This window comes from Hoplias malabaricus, unplaced genomic scaffold (assembly GCF_029633855.1).
Source record: "Hoplias malabaricus isolate fHopMal1 unplaced genomic scaffold, fHopMal1.hap1 scaffold_95, whole genome shotgun sequence".
NCBI lineage: Eukaryota > Metazoa > Chordata > Actinopteri > Characiformes > Erythrinidae > Hoplias > Hoplias malabaricus.
The window spans coordinates 104,248-126,100 of record NW_027100890.1 but is presented as its reverse complement, the minus strand read 5'-3'; the positions used below and the strand labels follow the sequence as shown (position 1 = coordinate 126,100).

Below are 21,853 nucleotides of genomic sequence, written 5' to 3'. Positions count from 1 at the left end.
TAATATTGTTGTTAAAAACAAACCATGGTGCAAACCTCAGCCCAAATTTGCCCACAGCTTACTTTCCCAACTATAGCTGACAAACCTCAGCACAAACTTGGCCATTGCATTCTATCCTCAGCCCAAACTCAAGTGGAGCTGACAAACTTCAGCCCAAACACAGCTGCAGCTGACAAACCACTGCCAAAAACAAAACTGAAGTTCAAACCTTGGCTTAAATCCAGCTAAATCTGCCAAATCTTTGCCAAACCTGAATGAAGCTGGACAATCTTGACCCAAATCCAACCAAGCTGACAAACCTCAGCCCAAACCCGGTCGAAGTTGACAAACCTCGGCCCTAACCCAGTCAAAGCTGACAAACCTTGGCCCAAACCCAGCCGTAGCTGAAAAACCTCGGCCCAAACCCGGTCATAGCTGACAAACCTCTGCCCAAACCCAGTCATAGCTGACAAACCTCAGTCCAAACCCAGTTGTAGCTGAAAAGCATTGGCCCAAGTCCATTCGTAGCTGACAAACCTCGGCCCAAACCCAGTCGTAGCTGACAAACCTCTGCCCAGTTGTAGCTGAAAAACATTGGCCCAAGCCCAGTCGTAGCTGACAAACCTCGGCCCAAACCCAGTTGTAGCTGAAAAACATTGGCCCAAGCCCAGTCGTAGCTGACAAACCTCGGCCCAAACCCAGTTGTAGCTGAAAAACATTGGCCCAAGCCCAGTCGTAGCTGACAAATCTCAGCCCAAACCCAGTTGTAGCTGACAAACCTCGGCACAAACCCAGCTGTAGCTGAAAAACCTCGGCCCAAACCCAGTCGTAGCTGACAAACCTCAGCCCAAACCAAGTCGTAGCTGACAAACCTCGGCCCAAACCAAGTCATAGCTGACAAACCTCGGCACAAACCCAGTTGTAGCTGAAAAACATTGGCCCAAGCCCTGTCGTAGCTGACAAATCTCAGCCCAAACCCAGTCGTAACTGACAAACCTTGGCCCAAACCTTGTCATAGCTGACAAATCTTGGTCCCAACCCAAATTTATTGTAAAGAACTAGACCGATATGTACCACAATAATGATTTTTTTATTTCATGATCTTTAAGTGGTCTGCTCTGGTTGAGATTAAACTAAACTAAGTATTCTCACTTGCTTAATACCACCTTTAGTTAGTCAATGATATCTTGCAGATGGTGGCCGTATATGTTCTGAGAAATGTACAGTGGACTTTAGTGGAGTAGTGTATCAAAATATGATCAAATACCACCATGTATGAGACATCCAGCCTCTCAGACCCACTGTGGGTTGACAGAATGGCATTGTAACTAGTGTGTGTCTCTTGGGGACCTTGATATTAAATATTGTCCAAGACTTAAACCTGAGAGAAAGAGTAAGGTACAGAGGAAAAAACCCAAGCAAAGGGGAAAGCAGATTTAAACTTGAGACACAAGCTAGTCTCTGAGATGACCTTTGACCTAGTGCCCTCACATGAGCTCCAGGTACTGGCCTCCACAGACAGATGAACAAGGCTCTGTTTCAGATTTTACCCCACCCCACACACATCTCTTAAATTGCTTGTGGAAAATTACTGCCCAAATTGCCCCCTACATAATGACTATTGTAGCAGGTCTTTGAAGACAGTAATAAAACTGATGTAGGCCCTTCTTCTCTCTATAGACGCCATTGTTCACATTTTGCTGCCGAAGCCTCCAAAAGTGGATCCTATTATCTAATGTTTTGTAAGCTCAAAATCTTAAAGAGCATCTGAGGATCTAACCAGTCAGAGAGCTGGTTTATTCTTACATTTGGACGAGTCTAAACCAGCAAGAAAACAAGGATTCTCTATATTTCTAAATGGTTGATGCACAATACACTGTAGCTTTTCACTAAGTGGCTTTGTGACAGATGATTTTCGGCAGTGAGAGTTTGACTCAACATTGTTTAGTGCCAGCTACTTGAGTTAAGTTCAGTCGAGGCTTGTAATCAGCTGAGGGGAGTCTACAAGAGACCTGAGACAGTACTAAATGAATTGTTTGAAATGTTAAATATCTATTATTATTATTATTATTATTAATATCATTATTATTGTTAAACTAAAAAGTGCTATAATAAATGAAACTCTAGTAGCTGCCAATGAGCATTAATCTGAGGTCACACTAGACTTCTTTCTGCCAAATTGTGCAAATGAAATTTCATTCATTATAACATCAATGTAATTAAGTGTGATTGATGATTTTGGCACCACGGATATCCAGGGAGAACATATATTACAAGCAAAACTCAACTTTAATGAGATTGGGCACAGAAATACAAAAGAGCTGCTGCTTTGGCCTTGGTGACTTGAGGAGGTTGGGCTTTGTACAGCAGGACTGTGCATCCATAAAGGCTAACTGTAGCTATATTTAAGCACATTTTATATAATATGGTTCAAGCCAATTATAAAATGGTGTATAAACATGAGACAGCCTGGGCATGGTCAGTGGGTAAGTAGGATAAGAGGGTATAAATATTTTGGTGTGTTTTGTATAACTGTTTATGCTGGAAGAGTTAGACTAACAGCACCAATGTGTACTTCCAGCCCTGCTTTGGCCCGACTACTTCACTGGCCCGAGTTGCACAAATAGCAAGTGTGTGACTGAGGATTTCTGCAGTTATAATCCTGCTAATGGAAAGCTATTTGCTTCATATCAAATTCAATAAAATGGGAGGCACAGCGGTGCAGCAGGTAGTGTCTCTGTCACAGCTACAGGCTCCTGGATGTTGTGGGTTCAAGTCCCACTCCGGGTCTGTGAGGAGTTCTGTGTGTTCTCCCAGTGTTCTCATGGGTTTCCTCCCATGCTCCAAACCACACATTGGTAGGTGTTGACCCACTGTGTCCCAGAATTGGATACAGATACAGTTACAGACAAAGAATGAGTGAATGAAATTCAGTACATAATTATTTCAGATAAGCATCAAACATCCAAACATCTCTGGAAGGAAGCATCATGTAGCTCTATCAACCTGTTCGACACTGTTATTGTAAAATACCAATACTTTCATGTTGATAAGATGACAATAGTTGAGTTCCTTTATATTGTGAACAGAACAATGAAGAGAAAAAGGAAGATGTAATTCTCTACCGTCTGGTATAAAAGATTTATAATAAGGTCATTATTAACTTGATTTGTGGCATTACTGGGACTCCAGAATCCTGCAGGGTTTTAGGGCACATTGTATGATCCATGCAAGTGGAAGTCAATGTGATGACCTGTAGATAAGTTTGGTTGGATTTTTTTCTTTTTAAATGGTCGTGTGGGAACATTTTTAGTGAATCCTTGTTCTTTAGTCCAGTCTCTGTCCGCTCTGCTCCTACTCTTAGACATGGATATCTATTAGATTGTTGGTTCACTGGAGCTTACAATATTGATTTCACTGATTTAATAAGTATAGGATTGATCTTTTTCTAGTTTCTGCAACTACCAAATAATAAATTACTTTTTATGTAATTATTATTTTACAAAAGATAAGATGTAAAATATCCTATGCCAATCCATTAGTGCAGGGGTGTCAAACCAAATCCACGGAGGGCCGTGTGGGTGCAGGTGTTCTTTTCAACCACGCAAAAGCCCCACACTACTGAAAGTCAAGATCTATTGATTAGATCCAATGATTAAAAACAGGTGGAATGAGGTGTGGCTTCTGCGTGGTTGGAAAGAAAACCTGCACCCACACGGCCCTCCGTGGATCTGGTTTGACACCCCTGCATTAGAGCTTTACAAAGGGCCCACCCCAGTCTCTTCCTCCCTACAGCCACAAAATGTCTCCTGTTTAAAACATACACCTGGCCATGCTCTGGTTGCTGTGGCCATGATCCAATCAGCAACCAGCTGTCCTTAACAACTATTGTTACTCATGGAGCCCATCACATGAGTAAACCGAACCACCCACTGTATCACTAGCTCTTCACAGGGGTCATCAGGTAGGCACCTCAAAAGAAGGGATGTGCCAGATTTGGCTACAAATCCCCTAACACCTATCTCCACCGGTCTTAATTGTGACTGCCACCCACGTTCCCTCACCGCAGCCGCCAAATCCATATACTTCAGCTTCTTCTTTTCGATTGCTATATCTACTGCATCCTCAAATGGAACTGTTCAATGCTGAGCTGTGTTTGTTTTGTTGATGTGTGTTAATGTCGTCTTTAGAGGGCGGCGCTGAGCGGTGTTTGTTTATTTGATGTGTGTTAATGTCGTCTTTAGAGGGTGACACTGAGCGGTGTTTGTTTATTTGATGTGTGTTAATGTCGTCTTTAGAAGGCGGCTCTGAGCGGTGTTTGTTTATTTGATGTGTGTTAATGTCGTCTTTAGAGGGTGACGCTGAGCGGTGTTTGTTTATTTGATGAGTGTTAATGTCGTCTTTAGAGGGTGACGCTGAGCGGTGTTTGTTTATTTGATGTGTGTTAATGTCGTCTTTAGAGGGCGACGCTGAGTGGTGTTTGTTTATTTGATGCGTGTTAATGTTGTCTTTAGAGGGCGACTCTGAGTGGTGTTTGTTTATTTGATGTGTGTTAATGTCGTCTTTAGAGGGTGACGCTGAGCAGTGTTTGTTTATTTGGTGTGTGTTTATGTCGTCTTTAGAGGGCGACGCTGAGCGGTGTTTGTTTATTTGATGCCTGTTAATGTCGTCTTTAGAGGGCGACGCTGAGCGGTGTTTGTTTATTTGATGTGTGTTAATGTCGTCTTTAGAGGACGACGCTGAGCAGCGTTTGTTTATTTGATGTGTGTTAATGTCGTCTTTAGAGGGCGACGCTAAGCGGTGTTTGTTTATTTGATGAGTGTTAATGTCGTCTTTAGAGGGCGACGCTGAGCGGTGTTTGTTTATTTGATGTGTGTTAATGTCGTCTTTAGAGGACGACGCTGAGCAGCGTTTGTTTATTTGATGTGTGTTAATGTCGTCTTTAGAGGGCGACGCTAAGCGGTGTTTGTTTATTTGATGAGTGTTAATGTCGTCTTTAGAGGGCGATGCTGAGCGGTGTTTGTTTATTTGATGCGTGTTAATGTCGTCTTTAGAGGGCGCCGCTGAGCAGCGTTTGTTTATTTGATGTGTGTTAATGTCGTCTTTAGAGGGCGACGCTGAGTGGTGTTTGTTTATTTGGTGTGTGTTAATGTCGTCTTTAGAGGGCGACGCTGAGCGGTGTTTGTTTATTTAATGCCTGTTAATGTCGTTTTTAGAGAGCGATGCTGAGCCGTGTTTGTTTATTTGATGTGTGTTAATGTCGCCTTTAGAGGGCGACGCTGAGCGGTGTTTGTTTATTTGATGTGTGTTAATGTCGCCTTTAGAGGGCGATGCTGAGTGGTGTTTGTTTATTTGATGTGTGTTAATGTCGCCTTTAGAGGGCGATGCTGAGTGGTGTTTGTTTATTTGATGTGTGTTAATGTCGCCTTTAGAGGGCGACGCTGAGCGGGGTTTGTTTATTTGATGTGTGTTAATGTCGTCTTTAGAGGGCGATGCTGAGTGGTGTTTGTTTATTTGATGTGTGTTAATGTCGCCTTTAGAGGGCGACGCTGAGCGGTGTTTGTTTATTTGATGTGTGTTAATGTCGTCTTTAGAGGGCGATGCTGAGCTGTGTTTGTTTATTTGATGCGTGTTAATGTCTTTAGAGGGCGACACTGAGTGGTGTTTGTTTATTTGACGTTTGTTCATGATGTGATCAGAGGGCAGCTGCTGCATTTCTCTCTCTGATGACTCCACTTGTATTAAAAGCAACTCCTGCACAGAGGAAGCAGTTGATATGGGACTCAGCTGTGTCTCCTGTGAGAGGTTTAGCTGAATTGATGATTTAGCCCCAGGTAAATAACATGTCCCCACACGGACGAAGCCCGACCGAGACTGACTGACTGACGGCCGGGACAAATGGAAATTAATCATAAATTCCTCCGTGTCTATAGGTGGAGGCTTAAGTGGCTCTGCTGTTTTGAAACATTCGCTACAATTATGGCTTTTAATGACCACGTGTCAGCGAGAGCAGCTCAGGCAGAGGCAGGTTCAACTTCCTGTTACGAAGCAAAGTGCCGCCGCTATGCACAAAGAACCTTGCATATTTCTGCCTTTCTACAAATAACCCATGGCTGTTTTCCTTCTTAATTCAAACACAGCAGCCTGCTGCTGATGCCTGAGCCTGGGGCAAGAAGCCTCCCTATGTCTAACTTCACTACAAACAATGGCCTGCTACTAGCTACGTTTTCATTGCAGTAAAAGTGTTGGCTTCTTGGAGGTGTGTCACTATAGGTCTCTTTATCTGCCCTGAGTTACAGCGCACGTAGAGGTGTCGGCTAATCCCTAATTTTGTTCCAGTGAAACAAACAGCAGTGAAAACCTGTGTGTAACTATCTCTCACTGAAAGTTATTTAAAAAAGCTCCCACAGTTCCTACAACCTTCTTCATGACAGCGTTAATTGCTGTTGGGCGTTGTGCTGCAGTTTTGGGCAGGTTCACCATGGAGAGCTTCCAGTAACTTCCTGGGTATTATAACAGATCTTATGCTGGTACTTTTCCTGGTATTATTCCAGGTTTTTTTCTGGTAGTCCCTGGGTATGGTAATATTTTATTAGATATCTTGTGTGCACTTTCCAGGGCATTGTGTTCTGTGTCTCATTTCAGTAATTTCCTTGGTATCGCACTGGTCTTGTGGGAGCATCTTCCCGGGGGTTGTACTGTCTTCGTGGGAGTAATTTTCCGGGTGTTGTCCTGTTCTCATTGAACACACCCTGGAGGGGGCGCCAGGCCTTCACCAGGCAACACACACTCACACATTCACTCACACACTCACACTTACTTTTGAGTCTCCAATCCACATACCAACGTGTGTTTTTGGAGTGTGGAAGGAAACCGCAGCACCTGGAGGAAACCCACGCAGACACAGGGAGAACACACCACACTCCTCACAGACAGTCACCTGGAGGAAACCCACGCAGACACAGAGAGAACACGCCACACTCCTCACAGACAGTCACCCGGAGAACACCCATGCAGACACAGAGTGAACACACCACACTCCTCACAGACAGTCACCCGGAGGAAACCCACGCAGACACAGGGAGAACACACCACACTCCTCACAGACAGTCACCCGGAGGTGGAGCTCTGTGACACTACCTGCTGCACCACTGTGCCGCCCAATGAGTGCTGATTTATTACATTTTTCCACTGAGTCATTCAATAACTCAATCCCTTGTTTCCCTGAAGCAAAACTTTTTCAGTTAAATAAGAGTTTTCCTAACTAAGATTGTTGATAATTAAAAAGTGACCCAGATATTTTGAAAATGAGAACGTAGAGCACATATGCACACACCTACAACCACCCCCCCCCACACACACCCCCAACACACACACACACACACACACACACACACACACTTAGATTAATCTGTCCCTTTTGAACCCTGTCACATGCTCCATTGATTCAGAGAGTGAACATTATAAAAGTATTTGTTAATTTCTGGCAGAAGCCCCTCGTGGCTCGGCGTGCCCGGACACACTCACCGACAAATTTGTTTGGAATTCATGTCTCGGAGGAAAATTAAGCGAAAGGAAGAGAGGAGAAATTTCCCTGTGTTTCTGGGTCTTATCTGCGGCTCTGAGGGGATAGGCGTGAATCCCTGTGATGGATGGGTCTGAGCTCAGCCTGGATCAGCTCAAATTTTACAGAATTAAAATAACAAAGACCTTTTATCAGTCGTTGCAGAAGCGGGTAATAGATTCTTTTTTGGATAATTAAGCTCCACACACAGATTATGGCAGACACATGAAAAGAGTGAGAATAAAAGTATGTTTTCATTAATGTGGGGAATTGGAGCCCACCAGCACACACACTGTGAAACAAGACCACCCTGTCTTTTCTGCAAAATAGACACAACGAGCGCGGAGAAATAAGAGCACTGAGTAAAAACGGAGAAGAAAGAGAACAGAGTGAAAACGGCTAAAAACCAGAGCTTCTGCTCCTCGCTCCTCACTGCTGTGCGCTCGGGGTCGGGGTGAACAGCGAGCGGCTCATTATCATTTAAAGGAACAGGTGCTGAAAGCGGGCGTTCTGAACAGGGGCTGTTTACACAGGGGGAGAACACTGCTGTGGGGCTCGTGGGGTTTGGACCAAAGCAGGTCACAGACGTTTCATTAAGAAACAGAACTATGTTCCACATGTCTCCTTTAACTTTAGCTCTTCCTCTGATTAATAAACACCGGAGGACTGGGCACCGAAGCTGAGACATTAAGTTTAAAAGGAACTTTGAGTCAGGGGAAGTTTTATTGTGTGTTTACGCTGCTTATAAAAAGTTTTGTGATGACTTCATTAGAAAGTAACCTCACTAATGATGTTCAATGGGGTTAGAGAAGACACCAGTTAGCAGCTAATTGCTAACTGCGTTGTTTCCGGCTGTACAATATACTTACCTATATTACCAAGCGCCCTCTGCTGGTCCCACAGACACAGCCTCCAGCAGAACACAAATCTGTGGCCTCCGGCTATGTCATGTCCAATCAAAAACATGTATCTCCATGTTTGTGGATATGAAGCGGTCCTTCACACTGTGTGAAAATCTCATGATGAATGAACCAATATAAATGCTCCAAAATGAATTGAAAGTTAAGAAGGTTTTTCCTTCTTCTGTAAAGTTATTATTTTGGGAGATACATGTTTTTCTTTGGACAGTGGCGATATGAAACATAGGTTTTTAGACTCTAGAATAGACCACGATACATGTTTCCTTTTGCAAAAATGGTTCTCTGAATTGAAAAATGAGAACAGATAAAAGAACCGCAGACACAGGAACACGGACACCTCGGCCAGGACTAGACTGGACCATGAGGTGTATGTATGCATGAGTTAATCAGCGCAGGAACAAACGGGTGTGTTTAATAATGACTGGGCGGGGCCTGGGTGGAGCTGGGGCCTGTGTGAGCCAATCACGCTGGGACGAGTCCATGCGCTTTCCCCCAGGAGGGAGATATCGTGACTAGCTCTGTATTATCTACTAAAGATGAGTAACTCGTGTCTAATGACTGCTCCCAGTGCAAATACAGAAAGTGAAGAGTGGTCTTTGAATTCTTTACAGAACAGAGAGCTCAGTACAGAGATGACAGTGGGTGTGTGGACAGACAGCTGGGATTAATATCTGTGTGTGTGTGTGTGTGTGTGTGAGGGCCCTGGTGTGTAACCTCTCACACTGATTCCATTGCACTTACTTTAATGAATCCCATTCACTGACTGATGTGATACAGAACTGAACACTAAATACACTCTCTTCTCTTTTCTCTTTGTTTCACATCATTTTCTCATTTCTTTTCTCTTCTTATCTCTTCTTTTCTCAAATCTTTTCTCGTGTATTCTCTTCAGCTCTCTATTTCTCATGTTTTCGTTCCTTTGTCTGGTTTTTTAAATGTTTTTCATGCCTTTTTTCTGCTCATGCACTTTTTTCCCTTCTGTTGTCTCTCACCTTTTCTTGTGCTTTCTCTTCATCCCTTTATCTTTGTCACGGTGTGACTTTCACTCGTCTTCTCACCTCTGTGTCTGTACAGTTCAAGAGTGTTTTTGTTCTGTTGCTATGGACGTCTGTGTGTACATTCCATGTCCACTTTATTAGAAACACCTATTTTACAGGTTCACACTGAGAGGAGAATCACTGACTGCCTCTTCACCTAATGTTCATATGCACAGATGATCCTGTTGACTGAGGAAGTGTGTGTGTGTGTGTGTGTGTGTGTGTGTGTGTTTCTACAGATATTCGTGAGACGGCGTTTGTGTACGCGATCACGGCGGCAGGGGTCACCCACGCGGTCACTCAGGCCTGCAGTATGGGGGACTTGCTGCAGTGTGGCTGTGAATCCACCCGGAGTCGTGGCCCCCCACCGCGGCCCCCTGGGGTCGCCCCCACTGAGGGGGTGAAGTGGGAGTGGGGTGGCTGTGGGGATGATGTGGAGTTTGGCTACGAGAAGTCCAAACAGTTCATGGACGCCAGGCGCAGGAAAGGAAAGAGTGACATCCGGACACTCATCGATCTCCACAACAACGAGGCGGGGAGACTGGTACAGTGCTGCACTCATAACACCTTCGGGGTCTGAGCTTCTCTGGGAAGCCTTTACACCACATTAGAACATGTCTGTGAGGATTTGATAGCAGATTATATACATGTATACACACGTGGGCGGCACGGTGGAGCAGTACGTAGTGTCTCTGTCACAGCTCCAGGTTCCTGGAGGTTGTGGTTTCGAGACCCGCTCCGGGTGACTGTCTGTGAAGAGTGTGGTGTGTTCTCTCTGTGTCTGTGTGGGTTTCCTCCGGTTGACTGTCTGTGAGGAGTGTGGTGTGTTCTCTCTGTGTCTGTGTGGGTTTCCTCCGGGTGACTGTCTGTGAGGAGTGTGGTGTGTTCTCTCTGTGTCTGTGTGGGTTTCCTCCGGGTGACTGTCTGTGAGGAGTGTGGTGTGTTCTCTCTGTGTTTGTGTGGGTTTCCTCCGGGTGACTGTCTGTGAGGAGTGTGGTGTGTTCTCTCTGTGTTTGTGTGGGTTTCCTCCAGGTGACTGTCTGGGAGGAGTGTGGTGTGTTCTCCCTGTGTCTGGGTGGGTTTCCTCCGGGTGACTGTCTGTGAGGAGTGTGGTGTGTTCTCTCTGTGTCTGCGTGGGTTTCCTCCGGGTGACTGTCTGTGAGGAGTGTGGTGTGTTCTCCCTGTGTTTGTGTGGGTTTCCTCCGGGTGACTGTCTGTGAGGAGTGTGGTGTGTTCTCTCTGTGTTTGTGTGGGTTTCCTCCAGGTGACTGTCTGGGAGGAGTGTGGTGTGTTCTCCCTGTGTCTGGGTGGGTTTCCTCCGGGTGACTGTCTGTGAGAAGTGTGGTGTGTTCTCTCTGTGTCTGCGTGGGTTTCCTCCGGGTGACTGTCTGTGAGGAGTGTGGTGTGTTCTCCCTGTGTCTGCGTGGGTGTCCTCCGGGTGACTGTCTGTGAGGAGTGTGGTGTGTTCTCTCTGTGTTTGTGTGGGTTTCCTCCGGGTGACTGTCTGTGAGGAGTGTGGTGTGTTCTCCCTGTGTCTGTGTGGGTTTCCTCCGGGTGACTGTCTGTGAGGAGTGTGGTGTGTTCTCCCTGTGTTTGTGTGGGTTTCCTCCGGGTGACTGTCTGTGAGGAGTGTGGTGTGTTCTCTCTGTGTTTGTGTGGGTTTCCTCCAGGTGACTGTCTGGGAGGAGTGTGGTGTGTTCTCCCTGTGTCTGGGTGGGTTTCCTCCGGGTGACTGTCTGTGAGGAGTGTGGTGTGTTCTCTCTGTGTCTGCGTGGGTTTCCTCCGGGTGACTGTCTGTGAGGAGTGTGGTGTGTTCTCCCTGTGTCTGCGTGGGTTTCCTCCGGGTGACTGTCTGTGAGGAGTGTGGTGTGTTCTCTCTGTGTTTGTGTGGGTTTCCTCCGGGTGACTGTCTGTGAGGAGTGTGGTGTGTTCTCCCTGTGTCTGTGTGGGTTTCCTCCGGGTGACTGTCTGTGAGGAGTGTGGTGTGTTCTCTCTGTGTTTGTGTGGGTTTCCTCCAGGTGACTGTCTGGGAGGAGTGTGGTGTGTTCTCCCTGTGTCTGGGTGGGTTTCCTCCGGGTGACTGTCTGTGAGGAGTGTGGTGTGTTCTCTCTGTGTTTGTGTGGGTTTCCTCCAGGTGACTGTCTGTGAGGAGTGTGGTGTGTTCTCCCTGTGTCTGCGTGGGTTTCCTCCGGGTGACTGTCTGTGAGGAGTGTGGTGTGTTCTCTCTGTGTTTGTGTGGGTTTCCTCCAGGTGACTGTCTGTGAGGAGTGTGGTGTGTTCTCCCTGTGTCTGCGTGGGTTTCCTCCGGGTGACTGTCTGTGAGGAGTGTGGTGTGTTCTCTCTGTGTTTGTGTGGGTTTCCTCCGGGTGACTGTATGTGAGGAGTGTGGTGTGTTCTCCCTGTGTCTGCATGGGTTTCCTCCGGGTGACACACACACACACACACACACTCAATGAAAAAAAAAAAAAAACATAACGCACCAAGAAGTTGTTGGAATCGAATGAAACTGTGTGTGTATTAATGCAGCACCAGTCAAAAGTTTGGACACATCCACTCAGTGAGGGTTTCCTTAGTTTTGGGCTGTTTTCCACATGTTGTGAATGTACAGCACCAGTCAAAAGTTTGAACATCTTCTCATTAAATGGTTTTTCTTTGTTTTTACTTATTTTCTCTGTTCCAAATGAATGTGAAAGACATTAAAACTATGAAGGAACACATATGGAATTTAAACAAAGCAGAATGTTTCATACTTTAGACTTCACAGTAGCCCCCTGTTGCTTTGATGACAGCTTCACACACTCTCTCCGTTCTCTCAGTCGGCTTCATGAGGTCGTCACCTGGAACGGTTTTCAGTGAACAGCTGTGGCCTCGTCGAGAGTTAATCTGTAGAACCGCTCCCTTCTGAATGTGTCTGAGATTGTAACTGGGGTTGTGCAGAGGTAGGGGCTGGTAAAATTGTACCACTGAAAGGAGGCTCTAGTGCCTGGGTACAAGATGAGATACGGTTTACAGGCGTACAGGTTACATACATCCCCCTACAGCACATTTCAGCACAGATGTTGAAGCTGGGCCTGTAGATCCTGCACACTCTTAGGTTGCTGAAGCTGGTGTCCCAGTTGGTACCATGAATGTTCGATTGATGACTGAGGCTAAGGAATTGTTGCAATCTGTCGTAGACCTTCCTAGGAAACCCTTGCTGTGTGTGAGAGCATTATCCTGTTGGAAAAAGCTAGTTATACGCCGTCCCATGAGAGACAGCACATGCCCTGCACACAGCGCTGAGCTGAGCTCGAATCACTACTAGGGGTAACCGACTGTCACTGACACCCCAGGTCATCACACCAGCAGGGGGCAGTGTGTCACTCCACAGCAAAGCAGCGGCCAAGTGTGGGCTGGGTGTGTATAAGGATATAAGGCTGACTAGATCTTCGTTAGCATTTGTGATCCAGAACCAATCCTGCAACATCCGTATCTGACCTCACTAATGCTCTCATTGCAGAATGCCAATAAATCCTCACAGAGATGTTCCAACACCTGGTGTGAAGCCTTCTCAGAACTGTAGCTGTTACTGCATCAAAGAGAAACAGATCAGACTATTAGTATCTTTCATTTCACAAGAAACGTTGGACAAACGTGTGTCTACAAACGTTTGTCCACAGAGTTTACTTACTCAGGTTACTGTAAGATGCTGTTTGTTTATTTATATGAGCCACTGGCATGTGATGCTTAGCTGAAAGGCATCAGGAACGTGGTCCAGGTCGGAACTGAGGAGATCCGATTTCATGCTTTGGTGCTTTAGTGAAAAGATCTGATGCTGTGTTGGACAAAGTTTTTAAAAAATCAGATTCTGGTTTCAGTGTAAACACAGATCCAGCCCCCGCCCCTGTTCTCAGCTGTGAGGTTAGACTCAAGGTGTGGAGTGCAGTTTTTTAAATGGTTGGTTGAGTTCTCCGGGTGGATGCTGGCTTTTTCAGTGATGCTCGGAGATAGTCAGGCTCGGACGAGCAGATAAAGACCTGCAGCAGCTCAGTATGGAGCTCAGATCTGTTACGGAGTTTTATCCTCAGCACCGTGGAGTTTCCCCTCTTATCTCCCGTTTCTCATCTGCTGTTTGGAGTATATCAGTAAATAAACAGTTTTTTTCCCTCGTATATTTGTATTCTCTTATACACAGCTGAGTATCACTTTATCGTTTTTGTACATTACATATTAGCCTTATTCAAATGAGACTAAATACCCACGTGGTCTGGGGTGATGTTGTTTTTTTTACAGGTCCCTCTATGATTTTATTTCCTCCTGGATTGGTCATATCTATGTTTTCTCCATCCTACACCATCCTCTCTGCTACTGTTATTCACCAACCTTATCACAGATCTCCAGGACTTTCCAGTCATTTCGCCACACATCAGCAGACACAATATTTCTGAAACTAATAATAAATGACTTTGAAGAGTCACTCAGCCCTTAACTTGGTCCTCCATGCGCTGCCTGGAAGAGCAGGGAAAAGAGGATATAATCCACCCCACTGTCTTTTCAATCCTTTGTAATCAGATGAACCCATGATGCAAACATCTGCGTTCATAAAAACACAGCACACTATAAACCAGGTTAACGGATAGTGGTTTTAAAGCCGTCTGGATGCAAGATGTTTCAACACAGAGATGTGTAAAATGTTTCACTCCAACCCCCGATAAACTCATCCATTCCCAATAGGGATAAAGTTGGAAAATTCAAGAAAAATTGGGAACAAATACTCGGGAAAAAAGCAGATTCGTTTTCACTTTTATAGAAGTTTATTCTGGTTAATCTAATGAATCTAATTGGTTCTGGTTAATCCAATCTAATTTAATAGAAAATAGTACAAAAACAACATTTCAGTGTTGAAACTTCCAAAAACAGCTGGGGCAGAGGCATGTTTACCACTGTACTGTGTTACCTACACTTTTAACAACAAAGTTACAAAGCAAATTGGTTTCAATATTTGAAGTGTATCTTTGTGCAATTTCCAGTTGAATACAATTTACATCATTTGCAAATCATTGCATTTCCTTTTAATTACATTATGTACACGTCCCAGCCATTCTGAAAATATGTGAATCTGAGCCCCTAATTTCCACTTCCACATCAAAACCAGGACGAACATGGCTTTAATCCTGTTTCGTGGTGTTTGGATGAGTAGCCTTCAAACTGATTTAATATTAGATTAGCATCGGGCTATAGATTAAAACAATGGCACACAGATTCTGATTCTGATTCTGACTGAAACACATCCTGTGGTGTTTTGAGCTGTTTAGTCTAGATAACTCTAGTTTAAAGCAGGCCAAGAGTACTATACACCAAATTACTCTGTCCACATGAAACCACTGGTGTTAGCTTAGCTACCTGTAGCTTAGTAAATAGGACAAATTATCACCCACATATCCCAGCACAGGTTTGGTTCCAGTTAAATGAAGCCCACATACCTAAAAGACAAAAATGCATGTCTGAGAGTTTTAAATACCGTGTTATGCATTTATTAGTATTGTGCCATTGACATAAAACTATTACGGTGCATGACCCAGCTACAGCATGCAGCCATGGAGATGTCGCCATGGTGGAAACTGCCACAAGGTCCGACAGGGGTCAGACAGAGTTTATAGGAACTCTAGGTAAGATCTGCTATTTTTGCCGGGTGTAATTCAGAGTGTAATTCACTTGTCAGCACTCTTCTAAAGTCAGCAGTGTTTTCCTACCCACCACCAAAAGTTGCATAGTGTCGTTTCTGCAGTGCTGAGTCTGGAGTAACAACAACTGAGGCTCCATTCTCCATTACAGGATCAGTGGTGCACCACAAACATTTTAAATCTGAAATTTTAAGGTCTAAGTATACTACCTAGTGTTCCTTTAAAGGGAAATTCTAGAGTTGTGGGGAAATGCAGTTCTAAGCTCCATGTCTTTTAAGGTGGAATGGAGTGTTTGAGAAGATAAACGACTGTTGTTTGTACATGTCTAAAGTGTAACTTGTTTGTAACTTGTGTTTATTCACTGCTTGAATTCCTGCAGAAACTGATTTGTAACTGGAGTTATTTAGTTTTGTAGCACTGTCGCTAATGCCGTTAGCCGTCTCCCGGGTTTAGAGACATTTCCACCTTAAGTGATCAGAAACAGCAGTCAGTGTTACCCCCCTATGGAGCAGGAATAGAGCAATATCCTCATCTTGGTTCATGATTTTTTAGCATTTGGAGTCTCTCCGTTGTTTAAAAATACTCCAGATGCCTCTGCCATGAGCAGAGAGAGAGAAAGAGAGAAAGAGAAAGAGAGAGAGAGAGAGAGAGAGAGAGAGAGAGAGAGAGAGAGAGAGAGAGAAAGCCTATCATACCAGACCAAGTTTATTTTTCTACTCATTTACAAACACTGGGGCTTCGTAAACCCATTAGACCGGTTCTGAGTGTGTAAATAGACCGGAGAGAAGCAGATGGTGAGAACACATCTTCTGAATTTTATTTAAAGTGTTGTTTGATTACAGTAATGAACTATGCCTTTAAGGTTAAAAAATGAGTCACAAGGACTGAGCACCCTTATATTTATTTTGTATTCCTACGAATCCCATTATACAGTTATACAACACTGGCATTTCATCTGAGCAGTTGGAATCCAGATGTGTGTTCCCAGAGGTTGGAGCGCGGGTGTATGGTCATGTTGGTGCCTGTGTGTCAGAATAATTAAAAGCGGAATTCTTCTCATGCTCGTGTTGCATTAGCTCATGTATGTGTGCATTAATCTGCTTTAGTTCAGGTCACTGTCTCCTGACCCCGAGCGTCTTCGGTTTTGGGGTCAGTTGCAGGTAAACAGGTGTGTGTGTGTTTGTGTGTGTGTGTGTGGGCAGGGCGGTACAAAGAAGAGAAGCCCAGTGGATTTGAACAGGTTTTTGAAATGATAATTATGTGTAATAATGTTCTTTTCAGATTAGCAACAAAAGCACCTTTAATCGAAGAAGATACAAACGTTGACGGATCGTTAATCAGAGGTTAATTACCGCAAGGAAGCTTCTGGAACGCTCTCCACTGTCAGTCTCTATAAGCTCCAGCATGGCTGCAGGGTACAGGGAGGGGGAGGTGGAGGGCGAATTCCTCTTGAATAGCGTCTCTTTTATCTCTCCATCTCTGTGTGTGTGGAACTGCAGGCGGTGAAGAATTATATGAGAACCGAGTGTAAGTGCCACGGGCTGTCTGGCTCCTGCACTCTGAGGACCTGCTGGAAGAAGATGCCTCACTTCCGAGAGGTCGGCGACCGGCTGCTGGAGCGCTTCAACGGCGCCTTCAAGGTGAGGGACGGCAACAATACATCAGTACATCAGTGTTATAAACATATAAAAAATCTAGTATAAAACCAAGATGTATATCTAAAAATTCCAATGGACCTTTAATGCACCCAACATCTCAAACTTGACAAAAAAAAAAATTAAAATCACGAAATTCATTCATTCATTGTCTGTAAGCACTTATCCAGTTCAGGGCGGCGGTGGGTCCGGAGCCTACCCGGAATCACTGGGTGCAAAGAGGGGGCGCCAGGCGACACACACTCACACATTCACTCCTACGGACACTTTCGAGTCTCCAATCCACCTACCAACGTGAGTTTTTGGAGCGTGGGTGGAAAGTAAATATCCTCCAAAAGGCTTTGGACCAACTGCTTGGCTCCTCTAGTTAAGTCCTACAAGTCACTGAAGGGCTCTTGGTAGGGATTTTTATTTATGCTTCGGGTGCATGTGTTCACTGCCCCTAATCACAAGTGTTAGTTTTTGTGATCGCTGGCACAGACGGGTTAAATGAAGAGGTCTCATTTCATTGTATGGTTATGCAATGATCATAAAGCATGTCATTAATTCAGAAATTCAGAATTTCTGAACCTCAATTACCTCAGTCTCATTACGCATCAGAAAATCAAGACCTAGTCTATCCCAACATGGCCGCATGTTTACATTAATACATCGAATACGGGTAGAAGTTCTAGGCTATGATTTGTAGTTATGGCTAAAGGGGGCATATTATAAATAATTCACTTGTTCAGTGTATGTTCTTATTAATGTGGAAATCTGGAATCCACCATTCCACCTGTGAAAGAAGACCTCCCGTTCTGATTCTGATATCAAGTAAAGACATTTTTGGATTGCCCCGCCCCCTTGTTCGAGTCTGTCCAATCACAGCTAGGGGCCCGTGTTTATGTGAGAGCACAAAGACTAAGTTAAATGCAGCGAAACAATCACAATGAGCGCAGAGAAATAAGCACTGAGTAAAAACAGAGAAAACAGGAACGGAGAAGAAAGAGAATCGAGCAAAAACGGCTAAAAACCAGAGCTTCTTCGCTTCTCACTGCTGTGCGCTCGGGGTGGGGGTGAACAGCGAGCGGCTCATTATCATTTAAAGGAACAGTGTTCCACTGTGGAGGAGATGATGAATATGTCCCTTTAAGTGATTTAGTCAATATTCACAATAAAATGAAGGTTGTGAAATGTTAACAGAGTGCTGCTTTGTTCTCAGGTGATGGGGGGGAATGATGGAAAGACCCTGATTCCCGTTGGACAGAACATCAAACCCCCGGACAAACAGGACCTGATCTACTCGGCCGAGTCTCCAGACTTCTGTCTCCCAAACAGGAAGACGGGTTCTCTGGGGACTCGGGGAAGAACCTGTAACAGCACGGCGCTGGACGTGAGCGGCTGCGATCTGCTCTGCTGCGAGAGAGGTCACCACCTAGTGACTGTGGAACTGGAGGAGAACTGCCTCTGCCGGTTTCACTGGTGCTGCGTGGTCCAGTGTAAAAAGTGCTCTGTCCGCAAGGAGCTCAGCCTCTGCCACTAGGGGGCAGCACACACTCTAGAACACTACACTATCATCTGCGGGGGCACCTGGAACTATGATTGTCCTGCACTGGGAATCTAGAACAGACTCTCTTTCAGGGGAGCTAGAACACTGAACAGCTCCTGCAGGGGCATTGGACACCAACTTGCTTGTGTGGAGTGTCTAGAACAGACTCAACTGCAAGACGATCTAAAACCGGGATTTTCCTGCAACGAGATCTAGAACAAGGAGTCAAATGCAAAAGCACTAGCTGCAAAAGCACACTGGCAAGTGGATCTAGAACACTGACTTACTAACAAATTTATCTAAAATACTGACATGCATTCAGGTAGAATGTACAAAATGCACTCACCTACACAGTGACATTGCAGCAGGAGGATCTAGAACATCAACTCTTCAGCAGGGCTGTCAAGTCCATATGTCTGCAGGGAGACCTAGAAAAGTGTATAGTCACTTATTGGGAGAACTAGAACACTCATTCCTTTGCAGGGAAGTCTAGATGACCAGGACACACTGTAAGAAGATATAGAACAAGACTAACCTGCAAGGGAATCTAGAACAGAGACTCACCTGCAAGAGGATTTAGAATAACAATTCACCTCCAGTAGGTTCTAGAACAATTAGCTAGTTACTTTAAAACGGTCAAATGGAAGAACGATTCAAGAAAGTTACATGTTGATCTTAAGCATTGACTGTTCTGAATAGATATCTAGAACATGGAAATCTAGAAATTGATCTCAGCTGCATGTAACACACTCAGCTGAAAGCAATCTTAAACTCCAATCTAGATCATCCTACACTGGATGACGTGGGGTCTAGAATACTAACTGCCCTGTAAGGGAAACCTAGTAAATGTACTTACCTGTAAAGTTTCACCTGCAGAGCAATCTAGAACACCTACCTTCCTACAGGGTAATATTGATCAATGACATGCCTGCAAGGCAAATATGAAACATGGGGACCTGCATAGGGACCCAAATTCAACAGAATAATGAAGAACACAGGGTCACCTGCAAAGTTTATCTAGAAAATTGGCCAACTTGCAGGATCTAAGCAAAGACTCACCTGCACGTGGATGTAGAACACTAACAATTGGCATTGCCTTACCTGTAGGAGAAACTTCAACACTAAATTATATCCTAAAGAATCTAGAACACAAATCATCCTGCAGGGAAACCTTAGCACACACTTGGCTGCAAAGGGATCTACAACAGTAACTCTTCTGCAAGAGAAGGACATTGACTCACCTGCAGGAATACCTTGAATGCTGACACATTTGTGAATCTAGAACACTGTCTCACCTGCAGTCAATCTAGAACATTCACCGACCTGTGCTGCCTCTTTTGTAGGGGTATCTAGAAGACCCTGCTTGAGTCCTGGAGCTCAGAAGGCAGATTTTACTGGATCATGCTCAAATGTACTGCACATTGCAGTGAACCGTCCTGAGACCTTTGAGGTACTGTACATTGTGGCCTCGACTAGAACAACCAGTCTAAGTAAGGCTCTTCTTACTTGTGGGAAAATACCTTCAGGATCTTGAGTACAAGTTAAGGTCCTCCCTGTAAACGTAGGTTCATTTTGTTGTCCTCTATCAGCAGGACAACATTTTGTCTCCTGCTTTATGGCAAGTGTGGAACCGGAGTGGTGCAGAGGACACACTGAGGTCAATGGAAGTGCTGCGATTCTGCTGAGCTTCAAACGAAACCTTCCTCTGTGGCTTTTGTGCAAACTTTTATGGTTTAACAAAAAAACAAACAGTCTTTAAGGGAAGAGGGGCTATTTGTTGTGAGAACCTTAGGAATGTGCTTTATCAGGACAAAGAACAAAGACTCCTATTTATAAGCATTCTGGAAACACGTCGACTACTAACGGACTGAGGAATGTCTGCAGTGTATTCTTCGAAAAGCACTTTGAATATAAGAACCTTGTATAAGAACCCTGATCTCTCATGTTTAGGGTGGAGTATGGTTGCATAAAGATGTCTGAGTGAGTGATAAAGATGGTTCTTCATGTGTCCTTATTTTGTATCACTGTTAGTGTCCACTATTACTACACAGACCTAGAAAACTCCATCACATGGTGGGTGGGGGGGGGGGGGGTGTCTAGAACAAACCCATCTGTAGAGGGATCTAGGACAGGCATTCTTCTATAGGGGGATCTAGAACACACTCATCTGTAACAAGATATAGAGTCCTCATTCTACTCTAGGGGGATCTAGAACACATTCACTTGTAATGGAACACAGAGGCCTCATTCTACTCTAGGAGGATCTAGAACACACTCACCTTTAGGGGGGCATAGTGTCCTCATTCACCTGTAGGTGATCTGTGACACTTACTCACATATTTGACTTTACAAAACACTCATTCTAGAGCCATTCTTTTGTAGGCAGATTTAGAGCACCCTACATACTAGAGTTGTATGGGGATCTAGAATACACATACCTGCAGGGAGATCTAGAACTCTCACATGTCTGGAGATTTAGAATTATCACCTGTAGGGGGATCTAGCACACACTCACTTTTGGAGGGATTTAGAACACTCAGTCACCTATAGAAGGATCTAGAACACACTTCTGTATATGGGGGATCTGGAACAGTCAATTGAAAATGGATCTAGGATTGTCAGTTTTAGGCCAGTCTAGAAAACTGCTAGGGCTCTCACTCGGCTGCAGGGGGATCTGGAACGCAACCTAGCTCATAGAAGGACCTAGAAAACCTAAACTAGTAGGGGATCTAGAACAGTCGTAGATGTAACACAAATCAGTTGCAAGGGAATCTAGAGCACTGGCTCGACTGCACTACATCACTTGTAGAGGATCTAGAAAGATCACCGTTTGAAGGGAACTCTAAAGCATACACTCTAGATAGACCGATGGAGAATGGGAGAACGGTTCTCAATGGACTTTTTTTGGTGGTTCTACATATAGCACCAAAACAGATCTTTCTAATCTAACAGATCTGAAGAACCTGTTTTGGTGCTGTATAGAACCATATACAACACATTCTCTGTCTGAAGAACAATTTGTTTCTAAATGGATTTGTAAAGAACTCCTGGCTTTTTAAACGTCTACGACGGTAACTATAAACTACTTAAACACACTCTCTCTCCCCAGGGGGACTGAGGCGGCAGGCTGGGGGGCTATTTTTAATGGCTTTGCCCCCGTACCCTCCGTATGACACAGCTCTGGAGAACACTACAGTAACAAAACAGCTTCTAGATCATCACTGCCCAATAGAAACCCTCTATCTCCAGTTCTGAACTGCATCATCTGAACACACCAGCTGCTGTTTTCATGCTGTGAACGTGTACTTATCCCCTACCTTTCTCCTTTACACCTTCTCTTGCAAGTTCCTCAAGTTCTCAAGCTTGTGTCTGAGGTTTGTTTGTGTTTGATGTTAACTCTCTCCCTGAAATTGAAGCAAATTAAGAGATTCAAATTCAAATATCAGAAAAACTACTCTGAAGTTAAGAAGATGGTTTACTCTAAACATTTTGTCCTACACACCACAA

General features: G+C 44.6%; 1 protein-coding gene across 1 annotated transcript in view; it reads left to right on the top strand.

Annotated features, from left to right (window-relative positions):
• The window catches only part of wnt6b (wingless-type MMTV integration site family, member 6b), a 36,488-nt gene extending 17,731 nt beyond the window's left edge, over positions 1-18,757 (top strand). Inside the window, exons 3-5 of the mRNA XM_066658800.1 lie at positions 9,740-10,044; positions 16,663-16,803; positions 18,020-18,757. Coding sequence (XP_066514897.1) covers positions 9,740-10,044; positions 16,663-16,803; positions 18,020-18,340 — 767 coding nt within the window. The 3' untranslated portion in view covers positions 18,341-18,757. The remainder of the gene's footprint in view (positions 1-9,739; positions 10,045-16,662; positions 16,804-18,019) is intronic.
• The last annotated feature ends 3,096 nt before the right edge of the window (positions 18,758-21,853 follow it).